The 12,838-nt window shown below is 40.8% G+C and overlaps 2 protein-coding genes across 3 annotated transcripts in view; one reads left to right on the forward strand and one right to left on the reverse strand.

Moving 5' to 3' along the window:
• PIN4 (peptidylprolyl cis/trans isomerase, NIMA-interacting 4) overlaps positions 1–12,838 on the forward strand; it is a 147,586-nt gene that overhangs the window by 37,154 nt on the left and 97,594 nt on the right. The window lies entirely within an intron of this gene.
• The window catches only part of ERCC6L (ERCC excision repair 6 like, spindle assembly checkpoint helicase), a 34,724-nt gene continuing 24,494 nt past the window's right edge, over positions 2,609–12,838 (reverse strand). Inside the window, exon 2 of the mRNA XM_008070858.2 lies at positions 2,609–6,428. Coding sequence (XP_008069049.2) covers positions 2,732–6,428 — 3,697 coding nt within the window. The 3' untranslated portion in view covers positions 2,609–2,731. The remainder of the gene's footprint in view (positions 6,429–12,838) is intronic.

The raw sequence follows: 12,838 nt of genomic DNA on the forward strand, positions 1-12,838 counted from the left end.
GGTCTCGAACCCGCGGGCTCAGGCAATCCACTCACCTCAGCCTCCCAAATCACGGGATTACAGGCTGAGCCACCGAGCCCAGCTAAAGGGTCACTTTCAATTAATTATCCAGCATCATCTCAGGTACCATTGCCCTTCTTACCATTATATGTCTACTTACAGTAGTCTGTGCATTTGCTCAATGCTTTATACGTGTCAAATAAATCATGGGAGTTCCTGCCTGAATTTTAACCCTCTTAATTAAAAATGAGCAGACAGGTATAGGTAGGGACAACTCTATGCCACTTGACTGCTGATCAAGGTGCGTAGTTACAGAAGCTTGATCTTCGCCCTTGATCCCTAGTTGCAAATAAGAGTATTTCTGAAATAACAAGAGGAGAGGATGAAAAGTAGGAACTCCAAGAATCTTAGAACTTGGTAAAATAATCCTAGCAGTAGTGCAGACATTTTATCTCAGCCCTGGCCCAGCCTTTCTGCTTGACCAGCCTATTCTTTTACCTCTTAATCATTAGCAAGAAGTAAAACCAGCTTCCCAGAGTTAGGACTTAAGCACGTCTAGCTAATTGTTCTTCTAGGCATCTGTTTCAGGCAATGATGTATTGTTATCAGTCTTCCATAACCAACCTGGAATCATACTGGTGCCTAGGGCTGTCTATAAACAAGACTTTTGTGACTTCCTCATTATCTCTATCAAAGAATACAACTTCCAGACTTTTCCCATAATTCTTTGCACTATTCCTGCGGCACCGGCCCACCTTAACTCAGTTTACGCTTTCACAACGGACATCTGAAGTGAGGGCAGTCTTGTGGGACTGAGTCCTTAAAAACCGTGAAGTCTGTTGCTAATTCTGGGTAGGATCAGAAATGAATTGAATTGTAGGACACCCAATTAGTGTCTGCAGAGAACTGGAAAATTGCTTGGTGTGGAAAACCCCCACATCTGGTGTCATTAGTGTTGAGTAAAAACAACTCATGGCTTTTCATTTATAGGCAATACAAGGTTAAAATCTGTTTTACCCTAATAATGTCACTGTGGGCTAGTCACGGCCTCGCCAAGCCATTTCTTCAAATGAAAAATGGAAATGCTACCCTCTACCTCAAAGGATTATGGTAATAACTGAATGAGAAACCTGTGGAGAGCTGGGCATGGTGGCTAATGCTTGTAATCCCAAGACTTTAAGAGGATTGCTTGAGCCCAGGAGTTCATGACCAGCCTAGGCAATATAGTGAGACCTCATATCTACAAAAAATTAAAGAAGTTAGTCAGGTATGATGGCACGCGTCTATAGTCCCTGCTACTTGCGAGGCTGAGGTGGAAGCATCGCCTGAGCTCAAGAGGTCGAGATTGAGGTGAACTGTGATCACACCACTGCACTCCAGCCTAGGTGACAGAATGAGATCCTGACTCAAAAAAAGAAAAAAAGCACGCCTGTAGTTCCAGCTACTTGGAAGGCTGAGGCAGAAGGATTGCCGGAGCCCAGCAGGTCGAGGCTGTGGTGGCCAGGAGCGTGCCACTGCACTCCAGTCTGGGTGAAAGAGTAAGACTCCAACTAAAAAAAAAAAAAGAAAATAGAAAAGAAAAAAACCTGTGGAGTACCCAATACAAGTAAGCACTTAATAAATGATAGTTCTTCCCTAGTGACAGAGTGCAGTGTGCTATAATGCATTTTATGTTTCTGAGAGGGAACCAAACTCCTTTTAAGTATACAATCCAAAGATACAATGTGATAGAACATGTCAAAACAGACAAGAACATACCTGGTTTGGAGAAAAGAGAACACAGTTGATGGTGAGTGATGCATGGCTAAATAGTCACCAAAAGTGATGCCAGTGATTAAGAATCTAGCAGCAGGTACTTATCCCAGCTTTCTGCTGTACAGATTATCACTTATCCAAAATGCTTGGGACCAGAAGCATTTTGGAATATTTGTATAAATATGAGATGTTTTGGGAATGGGACCCAAATCTAAACACGAAATTCATTTGTTTCATATACACCTTATACACATAGCCCGAAGGTAATTTTATACATATTTTAAATTTTGTGCATGAAACAAAGTTTCTATATAATGATCCATTTTAAAACTCTTTGGAGGCTGGCTTACATGGAAGAATCTAGGCATGCACAGTAAGGATATAACACAGCTAAAGGGGAGAGGGTCTTTTTTTCCTTGAGGATACTGGATAAACTGTGTTGTGCCCTGCATTTTGACTATGAACCACCATATGATGTCAGGTGTGGAATTTTCCACCTGTGGCACCATGTCAGCACTTAAAAAGTTTCAGATTTTGGAGCACTTCAGATTTTTGGATTAGGGATACTCAACCTGTGTTAAGCTGAAAGCGTAAAACAACTAGTGAATAAAGTATGTCTTAGATTTAGAACACCAATGACAAAATTCTGCCTAAATTAAGGAGTTTCCATATGCATTTGCCAGCGTCAACTCGGTGAAAGAAAGTGAATGGAAAGCACTTGAGAAAAGTAACTTTAATTTTCTTATCTGAACCGTGATATACAACAGTGATCACCTGCAGAGTAAAACTAAGAATGGCCAGGAAATTTTTACAAAAACTTCTCTAGAAAAAAGTTCTGTTAAGTTTACAGAGTATGCTTTTTGAGAGCTTTGTCCCTTAAGCCTGAATGCTTCATGCTCTCAGAGAACACAATTATGGAAACAAAAAGTACCTCATATTCAATTTCACTTTAAAATACAATAAACAGGTTACATTCTCAAGTGTTAAGTTGCTTATACAAACTTAAAGTCAAGAGCATGACTTCAGGATCTGCACTTTTTATGTCAAGTGCTTTAACTAAGCAGTTTAGGGCCTCCTGTAGTTTTCCACACTCCTTTAGTTCTTTTCCACGTATTACAAGAGTCTCATACTCATTCGCAGCCTCCACTGCCTTATCCTTGGGAGAATCAACCAACTCTTTACCAGACAGAGACTCAGGGTCACCAGGAGAGGTCTCCTGAGCTAGCGCACTAGGCTTAGACATAGACAACCAGCTGGATTTGTTTTCTTCAGACAGTATTTCTCCAGAAGGATCCTTTTCTGAACACTCAGAGGCTTCACCACTGCTTTCCTCTGCCCCTTCTTCTGGATAATCTTCAGCACCCTTATCTTCACTGCTGTTGTCAAATCCTTCCTCCATATCCTCCACATGGTCGAAAACTACATTAATAAGAGACCTCCTAGAAGCTAGAGATCTTCTGGAGTTTATAGACTTATTTACACTACTGGATACTCCAGGTGAAAAGAACCTTCCAGGCAGACTGATGTTACTTTTGGGAGTTGAAGCATCAAATTGTTTCACAGATGAGAATTGAAAGGGAGACGTGTTGAATAGATTTGTACTGGAAATACCTTTAAAAGAATCATCTTCATCTTCATCTTCATAAACGATCCTTCTAGCCTTCCTTCTAATTTTTGTATTAGCTACTACTTCTTCTGTTTCATCATCTTTCTCAGATAAATTCCAACTGAGACATGCTTTGCTATGCACAGACTCTGCTTTGGAATTAGCTGCAGAGCCACAGAGGCTATTTTCTTTCTCAACATGCTCTGAAGACAGACTGGAAGGATTCTGTCCATTGTCTGCAGAGTCTTCCAAGAACAGATTGAAATCACATGCATATTGTGGTAAACATGTTGAAGGTTCTTCTTCCAACTCAGCCTTATTTGCTTGAGCATCCTGCAGTGCACTATGGGATGCTGACAAGTTATCAGCTATTTCAATAACAGATACATTCAATTCTGTATTTTTATTTTCATTTGTTATGGGAATAATGGGCCAAGGACAGCAATGTTGTAAGATGTCATCATCCTTCAGTTGATCTAGATTTGGCCCAATATCAGCTTTGGCTGATTTGTTAAGTAAATAATTAAAACTTTCTGGAGGGTTCTCTTGCAGTGCCTCCTGCTTAGACCTTTCTTGTAATGCCTCTTTTTTCAGAGCTTCATTTTTAGTTCCAAAGCTTTTTGCCATTCCCAATAAAGAGTCAGTCCAAATTTCTTCCATACTTCCAAACCCCTTGGGTAAAGCAGCTATAGAGTCAGCATCAAATGTACTTTTGCACAAGTGCCTACCATCTTGCAGGACAGTAATGTTCTTTATACTGGCGAGATCTTGTTTCTCACCCTCTTTGGGCAGATCATCAACGATTATACCTGCCGTTTGGGAACTGATATCTTCTTCCTGGATATGACAAGTAGTTATAAGAGGTGAAAGTGGAAGCTGTGGTTTATTCAATTTAGGGCATTTCTTCTTTGTTTTAGAAGGAAATACAGGTTCTCTTAGCCAGGCTCCCTCATTGCGAGTTTTTTGTTGTTCCACCAGGAACCCTGTATTTTGAGACTCTAATTCAACAAGGAATTGAGCTTTCTGAACCCTATGTTGAATATACTGAGATTCTTCTATCTCATCAAGCTCATCTTTTACAGACAGATCACATGAGTACATCAAATCATGGTCTGAGATTCCGGCTATCCCCAAAGAGTGCAAGTAGGCAATATGTTCATCTAGTTTCTTATCAGATCTCCTCTGAGCAGCATGCAGAGACTGAAGTTGCAGCTGGGTTACAGAGTTCTGAAGATCTTCAACTGTAAAGAGCTCTCTTAATTCTTGTTTACTAAAATATCGGAAAGGGTTCTTCTTTTCACCAGTAGTTTGTCTTATTATTGAGTCCTTGAAAACCTGTCTTCTGTATATTTTTTCCTCTACAGTCCCACAGGTGATTAGCCTATAAACCACCACATTTTCTTTTTGTCCAATTCGGTAAACTCTATCCACAGCTTGAGCATCAGTTGCAGGATTCCAGCTAGGGTCAAAAATGACTACTCTAGTTGCTGCAGTTAATGTTAAACCAACACCACCTACTTGAGTTGTAAGCAGAAAAACAGAGTAATTTTTATCTTGTTGGAATAAGTTAATTCGTTTTTCTCGTTCCAAAAGATGTGTAATTGTTCCATCAATTCGCAATGTCTTGAAGTGACTATTCTTTAAGAGGCGTTCAATGATGTTTAGAATTTGTCTCGACTGGGAAAACACCAGAGTTTGATGACCCTCATCTCGCAGTCTCTTAAGTAGGTCCATTAGGAATATCATTTTCCCAGATTCTTCCATCAATGTATCATCAGTTATTTTATCTATATGGTCCATATCTGGGGAATCTTCCCCATCGTTTTCATCTTGAGTAGAAAATGTGACAGTCCCTACATTCAGCAAATGACAAGCCCGTGCAGACAGCAGTCTAGGATGATCACACAACTTCTTTAGGACAGCTAGCTCAGCCAAAGGTGAACGTGTCTCCATTAGCAACTCCTTGATATGATCTAAAGACACAAATTTCCTGTATATTTCTTCTTGTAAAGGCACAAGACGTATCCAAATAATTAAATCATTTTTCCTGGAAAGAGAAGGCATTTCACAAATGGCATCAACATCTGGATTCTTTTCACTAAGTCTGACTTCTAGGTTGCTTGATTTTTTCTTCTGTACTTCTTCTTTAGTCCTCCTGAGAAAATAGGGTTTTATGATTGCCATTAAGTTTTCAGACATTTTAAATCCCAATGCTTTTTCCCCTGGGGTAGCATCCTTCTCTCTTGCTCTAGTAATAGGATTTTCATATTCCATTTTAAAAGTTTTTAATGTTCCTAGCAGGGATCCTTGACAAGCAAAATCAAATAGGGACCATAGTTCTTGTAAATTATTCTGGATTGGGGTTCCTGTGAGAAGGAGGCGATTACTTGCAGGGATAGCACGAGCACATATTGCCGATTTAGTAGAAGAGGTTTTTATTTTATGTGCTTCATCAAGGATAACATAGTCCCACACAAACTCTTGACCATTAAAGCTTGAAAGTTGCTGCCAATTATTGATTAACATTTGGTATGTAGTGATAATGACACCATTCCTTTGCTGAATCCGATTGAGGTTTCTGGTACGTTCATACTTGCTGGGACCATGAAAGGTTTTAACTCTCATTCCTGGAGTCCACTTGACAAATTCTTTTACCCATGTGTTAATAAGATTAGTGGGCATGATCAGCAGCACATAATTCACAAGTGAAGCATCAAACATACCAGAAAGGAAAGCAATGATTTGAACAGTCTTCCCTAATCCCATATCATCTGCCAAGATACCACCTTTTCTTCCATCCTTATATAGGTTATAGAGGAAAGCTACACCTTCCTTCTGGTGCTCAAAGAGTTGGTTGTGCAGTTCTCGATAAAGCAGCAGGCCAGAGTTGCACACATCTGTAAATTCATCATCTCCATTTCCTGCAAGTTCCTCCAAGGCTTCCTGTATTTTTTGGATTCTGCTCATCACCTTTTCATTGGGAAAAATGTCCTTTGCCAAATTGAAAAGTTTAAATGCTTCTTCCAGATTTCCATTCTTAGTTGCTTCTTTGGCCTCTTTGACATATCTATAAAAAAGATAAAAAGAAAATAAAAGAAAGGAAACAGATTGAACATTCAGTCTAAGAACTTTGAGAGTCCATTTTGGAAACCAAACTACACTTGGATTTTTAATATCAATTTCTGATGGAGAAGATTAGCACAGAAGATGCCAATGAAAGCCAGTGTCACTTAAGACACAAATAAATATCCAACAGACACTTCCAGCAACACTCTCAGGCATTAGTTGTAGAAAACAAATGTGCAAAGATTATAGGGTCCACAGTATTTAAAAAAAAAGCCATCCAATAAGAAGCATGAAGTTGCTAGGCATGGCAGTTCACACCTGTAATCCCAGCACTTTGGGAGGCAGAGGCAAGAGGACTGCCTGAGCCCAGGGGTTCGAAACCAAACTGGGTAACTTGGCAAGACCTCATATCTCTACAATATATCAAAATATTAGCCGGGCGTGGTAGTGCATGCCTGTGGTTTCAGCTACTTGGAAGGCTGAGGCAGGATGATTGCCTGAACCCAGCAGATTGAGGCTGCGGTGGCCCTGAGTGGGCCACTGCATTCTAGCCTAGGTAACAGTGTGAGACTCTGACTCAAGGAAAAAAAAAGTATTAAGTGATATTTTTTGTAAAACACAAACCTCTGTATAGGAGCACAGGAACTTCTCAGGCCTTATCAGACCTCTGTGATAGATTAGACACTATTGATCACTTCCCCCTTAAAATTTCCTCCTACCACCAGATTCCTCTAGATGTCTCTTGGTTTTCCTCCTCCAACACTGGCCATTTATTCTTTGTATTCTTGGGTTCCTATTCTTCCTCTCAAAGGACTCAGACCTGGGACCTCTTCTCACTCATTGTACTGTCTCCTAGGGCTTTTCCAGAGCTTCTACTCCCATCTATGTACTCATGACTCCCAAATCTCTCTCTCTAACCCAGAGTTTGCCCCCAAGCTCTAGTCTAGACCCATATTCCAACTATCTTTTGGACATCTCCATTTGACAGTCTTACAGGTACCTCAAATTCAGTTCATCCCAAATTAAACTCATTGTTTCCCTTCACCCTCTCACCTCTTTTTATGTTCCACACCCCCAGGCCAAGCAGTCTCAAGTCCTACAAACTTTACTTCCCAAGTATAAATGCTTTCTCTCCACCTTTACTACACTACTACTGTGTTCCAAGTCACCATCATCTCTGGCTTAGAAAACTACAGCTTCCCACTCACTGGTCTCCTTCTATCAACTCTCACACTGTTCAATACATTCTCTATATAGCAGCCAGCAATACTGACTTAAAGCATAAAAGAAAGAATGCCACTCCTCTGCTTAAAATTCTTCAGTGGTTTATGGTCAATTGATTTCAACAAGAATGCCAAAACAGTATACTAGGGAAAGAATAATCTTTTCAAATGGCTATCCATATGCAAGAGAATAAAATTGAACCCCTGCTCATACCATATACAAAAATTAACTCAAAATAGATCAAAGACCTAAACATAAGAGCTAAGACTACAAAACTTAGAAAAAATATAGGTATAGACCTTCATGACTTGAGTTTGACAATAGTTTCTTAGACATGATGCCAAATACACAGGCAACCAGAGGAAAAAACAAGATACACAAATGGCCAATAAGCACATGAAAAGATGCTCAACATTATTAGTTATCAGAGAAATGCAGACCCAAACCACAATGAGATACCACTTTATATCCATTAGAGAAAAGTAATCAAGGACAACACAAATGGAAGATCATCCCATGCTCATGGACTGGACGAATCAATATCATCAGGATGTCCATTCTTTCCAAGAAAATGTACAGATTCAACACTATCCCTATCGAGTGTTAGCGACAATGTGAAAAATTCCTACTGTTGGTGGTGAGGACTAAACTCTTACCTTTTTTCTTTACCTTGCCAAATTCCTAACTAAGGAGACTGGAGATAGGAGTTTTTTAATTACCCTTATGCAATGTTTACTTTCCAACCTGACTATGACATAACATAACAGATAAAGAAGAAAAATCAAAGTATCAAGAAATTTGACCCCTTTATCATTCCTCAAGATTCCTATTTCTTTTACTGCTTTCAAAATTCCTTAAATAACTCTTGCTAACCAACTGCCAATCAAGAAATCTTTGAATCCACCTACAGCCGGCAAGCCCCCTGTTGAAGACATTCTGCCTCCCTGGAGTTGAACCAATGTATTGATTTATGGTTTCTTGCAACTTCTGTCCTCCTAAAATATATATAACCAAGCTATAATTCAATCACGGCAGGCATACATTTTCGGGACCTTCTGGGGACAGGTGTCATGGGCCTAAGGTCACTCATATTTGACTAAAAATAAACCTTCTTAAATATTGTATGGAGCCGGGCGTGGTGGCGCATGCCTGTAGTTCTGGCTACTTGGAAGGCTGAGGCAGAAGGATCGCCGGAGCCCAGCAGGTCGAAGCTGCGGTGGTCGGAAGCGGCCACTGCACTCCAGTCTAGGTGACAGAGTGAGACTCCAACTCAAAAAAAAAAAAAAAATATATATATATATATATATATATATATATATATTGTATGGAGTTTGGAATCTTCCATCAACAGTGGGAACATAAAGTGGTGCAGAGCTACTTTAAAAAACAGTCTGGCAATTCCTCAAAAAGCTACACACAGAGTTACAATATGATATAATTCTACTCCCAGGGGAAAAAATTAGGGGTATTCAAATAGGAAAAGAGGAAGTTAAGTTATTCCTCTTTGCAGATGATATAATTCTATGCCTAGAAAATTCTAGAGTCTATCAAAAACCACCTCACACTGATAAAAGACTATGGTAAAGTCTAGGAATACAAAATCAATCCACAAAAACCAGTTGTGTTTCTATGTACCAACGACAAGCAGGCTGAGAACCAAATAAAAAATATAACCCATTCACAATAACCAAAAAATAAATAAAATACCCCGGCATCTATCTAACCAAAGAGTCGAAAAAGCTTTACAATCAGAACTACTAAACACTGCTCAAAGAAAGAAATCAAGGACAATACAAACAAATGGAAGAACATCCCATGCTCATGGAATGGAAGAATTAATATCGCCAAGATGTCCACTCTATCCAAGGAAATCTAGATTCTACACAATTCTTACCAAATTGCCAGCATCATTTTTCACAGACCTAAAAAAGACAACACAGAAATTCATATGGAAGCAAAAAAAAGCCCAAATAGCTAAAGCAATTATCAGCAAAAAGAACAAAGCTAGAGGCATCACACTCCCAGACTTCAAATTTTACTACGAGGCTACAGTAACCAAGACAGCATGGTACTGGTACAGAAATAGACACATAGGCCAGAGGAATAGGATAGAGAAGCTTTAAATAAAACCACAGACCTTCACCTAACTCAGCTTTGACAAAGCTGACAAAAACAAACACTGGGGAAGGGAAAACATATTTAGCAAATGGTGCTGGGAAAACTGGCTAACCACAGGCAGAAAAATGAAACTGGACCCCTACCTATCACCATACACAAAAATTAACTCAAAATGGATCAAGGGCTTAAACGTAAAGCCTCAAACTATAAGAATCTTAGAAGAAAATGTGGGGAGCACCCTCCTGAACATTGGCCAAGGCAATGAATTCGTAGCTAAGTCCTCAAAAGCAAATGCAACAAATCTAAAATTGACAGGTAGGATCTTATCAATCTAAAAAGTTTTTGTACAGCAAAAGAAACCATTAAGAGGGTACAGAAGGCTGGGTGTGGTGGCTCACACCTGTAATCTCAGCACTTTGGGAGGCCAAGGTGGGAGGATTGCTTGAGTCCAGGAGTTCGAGACCAGCATAGACAACACAGCAAGGCTTCGTCCCTACAAAAAATTTTTAAAAATTAGCTGGGCATGGTGGCACACACCTGTAGTCCCAGCTACTCAGGAGGCTGAGGCAGAAAGATCGCCTGAGCCCAGGAGGTAAAGTCTGCAGTACGCAGTGATTATGCCACTGCACTGCATCCTGGGCAACACAGTGAGATGCCAACTGAAAAAAAAAAGTAAAAGAAACAATTCACCAAATGGAAAGAAATATCTGTGAGCCACGCACCTGACAAAGGCTTAATATCTAGGATCTATAAGGAACTCAAACGAATTGACAGAAAAAAAAAACCCCTAATAACCCCATTAAAAAGTGGGCAAAGGACATAAACAGACACTTCTTAAAGGAAGACATACAAGCAGCCAACAAATATATGAAAATAAGCTCAGCTCGGTCAGGTACAGTGGCTCAAGCCTGTAATCAATCCCAGCACTTTGGGAGGCCGAGGTGAGAGAACTGCCTGAGACCAGGGGTTCAAGACCAGCCTGGGCAACTTGGTGAGACCTCATCTCTACAATAAATACAAAAACTAGCCAGGCGTGGTGGCGTGTGCCTGTAGTTCCAGTTACTTAGAAGGCTGAAGTGGAAGGATCACCTGAGCCCAGCAGGTCGAGGCTGCGGTGACCACGAGTGTGCCACTGCACTCCAATCTGGGCGACAGAGTGAGACTCCAACTTAAAAAATAAAAAAAGCTCAGCTTTACTAATCATCAGAGAACTGCAAATCAAAACTACAATGAGATACCACCCCATACCAGTCAGGATGGCTATCACTAAAAAGTAAAAAAAACAACAACAACAAAAAAAACAGGTTTTGGAGAAAAGGGAACACTTTTATACTGTTGGTGGGAATGTAAGCTAGTTCAACCTTTGTGGAAAACAGTGTGGCATTTTCTCAAAGAACTAAAAATTGAGCTATCATATGACCCAGCAATCCCACTTCTGGAAATATACCCAGAGGAACATAAATTGCTCTACCAAAAAGACACCTGCACACATATGTTCATTGTAGCACTGTTCACAATAGCAAAAGCATGGAACCAACCCAGATGCCCATTGAAAGTGGACTAGAAAAAGAAAATGTAAACCGGGCTCGGTGGCTCAGCCTGTAATCCTGCGCTTTGGGAGGCTGAGGTGAATGGATTGCCTAAGCTCGCGGGTTCGAGACCCGCCTGGGCAGCGAGATCTCATCTCTACAATAAATCAAAAAATCAGCCGGGCGTGGTAGCGCACGCCTGTAATTCTGGCTACTCGGAAGGCAGAGACGGAAGGATCGCCGGAGCCCAGCAGGCGAGGTTGCGGTGGCCGGGAGCAGCCACTGCACTCCAGTCTGGGCGACCGAGTGAGACTCCAACTCAAAAAAAAAAAAAAACCCCACAGTGATGGGGGTATGTCAAAGGGACACAGGAGCCAACTGAATCAAGAGCTCCCAATGGTCAAAACTAGAACAATCTGAGCACAAAATAGTGTTGGATCATTCAAATATGTAAAATAAATATCCATTAGTCCATACTGACATAAATGAGTGAATAAACATGGGAGAAGAGACAGATCTCCCATGCAGAAGAACTTCAAATAATTTATGCAGATATTACACTGTCAAGGAGGTAGAGGTCCACACTCCTTAAGTGTGGAGGTAGGCGTCCTTAAGCAGTGTGGAGGCCTGTACCAAGTGACATCCTTCCAAAGAGTACAGTCTGGAAAGGTATGGTTGAGGAGAAAAGTAACTTTACAGTGGAGAAACCTAGCAAGCAGTACCTCAGCCAGGTGTTCAAAGTCAACATTAACAATGATAAGTCACATTGATAGTATGTACCCTTGTTATGATGTGATGAGAATGGGTCTTTACCTCTGTGGTCTTCCTCTCAAAAAGCAAAAACTCCAATCTAGTTACGAGAAAAAACACTTGACAAATCCTAATCAAGAGACATTCTACAAAATACCTCACCAGTACTTACCAAACATCAAGGTCATAAAAAACAAGGAAAGTCGGCCGGGCTCGGTGGCTCAGTCTGTAATTCCAGCACTTTGGGAGGCCTAGGTGAGTGGACTGCCTGAGCCCGCAGGTTCGAGACCTGCCTGGGCAACTTGGTGAGACCTCATCTCTACAATAAATAAAAAAATTAGCCGGGCGAGGTAGCGCACGCCTGTAGTTCCAGCTACTTGGAAGGCTGAGGCGGAAGGATTGCCAGAGCCCAGCAGGTCGAGGCTGTGGTGGCTGGGAGCAGCCATTGCACTCCAGTCTAGGTGACAGAGTGAGACTCCAACTCAAAAAAAACTGCAATCTGGATGGAACTAGAGTCTATAATACTGAGTGACCTCTCACAAAAACAAAAATCCGAATATCACATGTTCTCACTCATATAATGGACCTTGAACATCCAATGCAATACTATGAGAAAATGACGGATGGTACTGGGAAACTATGGGGAGGAGGAGGATGGGATTAACAGTAGCAAATATCTGTCGGGGGATGGGAAAACACTTCTTATCTACAGGGTGCCTGAATGAAACGTCATTGTACACCTAACCCTTAACTGTACCCCACAAAACCATAATAAAAAATACTGATTTAA

This window comes from Carlito syrichta, unplaced genomic scaffold, assembly GCF_000164805.1.
Source record: "Carlito syrichta isolate Samal-C Ts95f unplaced genomic scaffold, Tarsius_syrichta-2.0.1 Scaffold314047, whole genome shotgun sequence".
Lineage (NCBI taxonomy): Eukaryota > Metazoa > Chordata > Mammalia > Primates > Tarsiidae > Carlito > Carlito syrichta.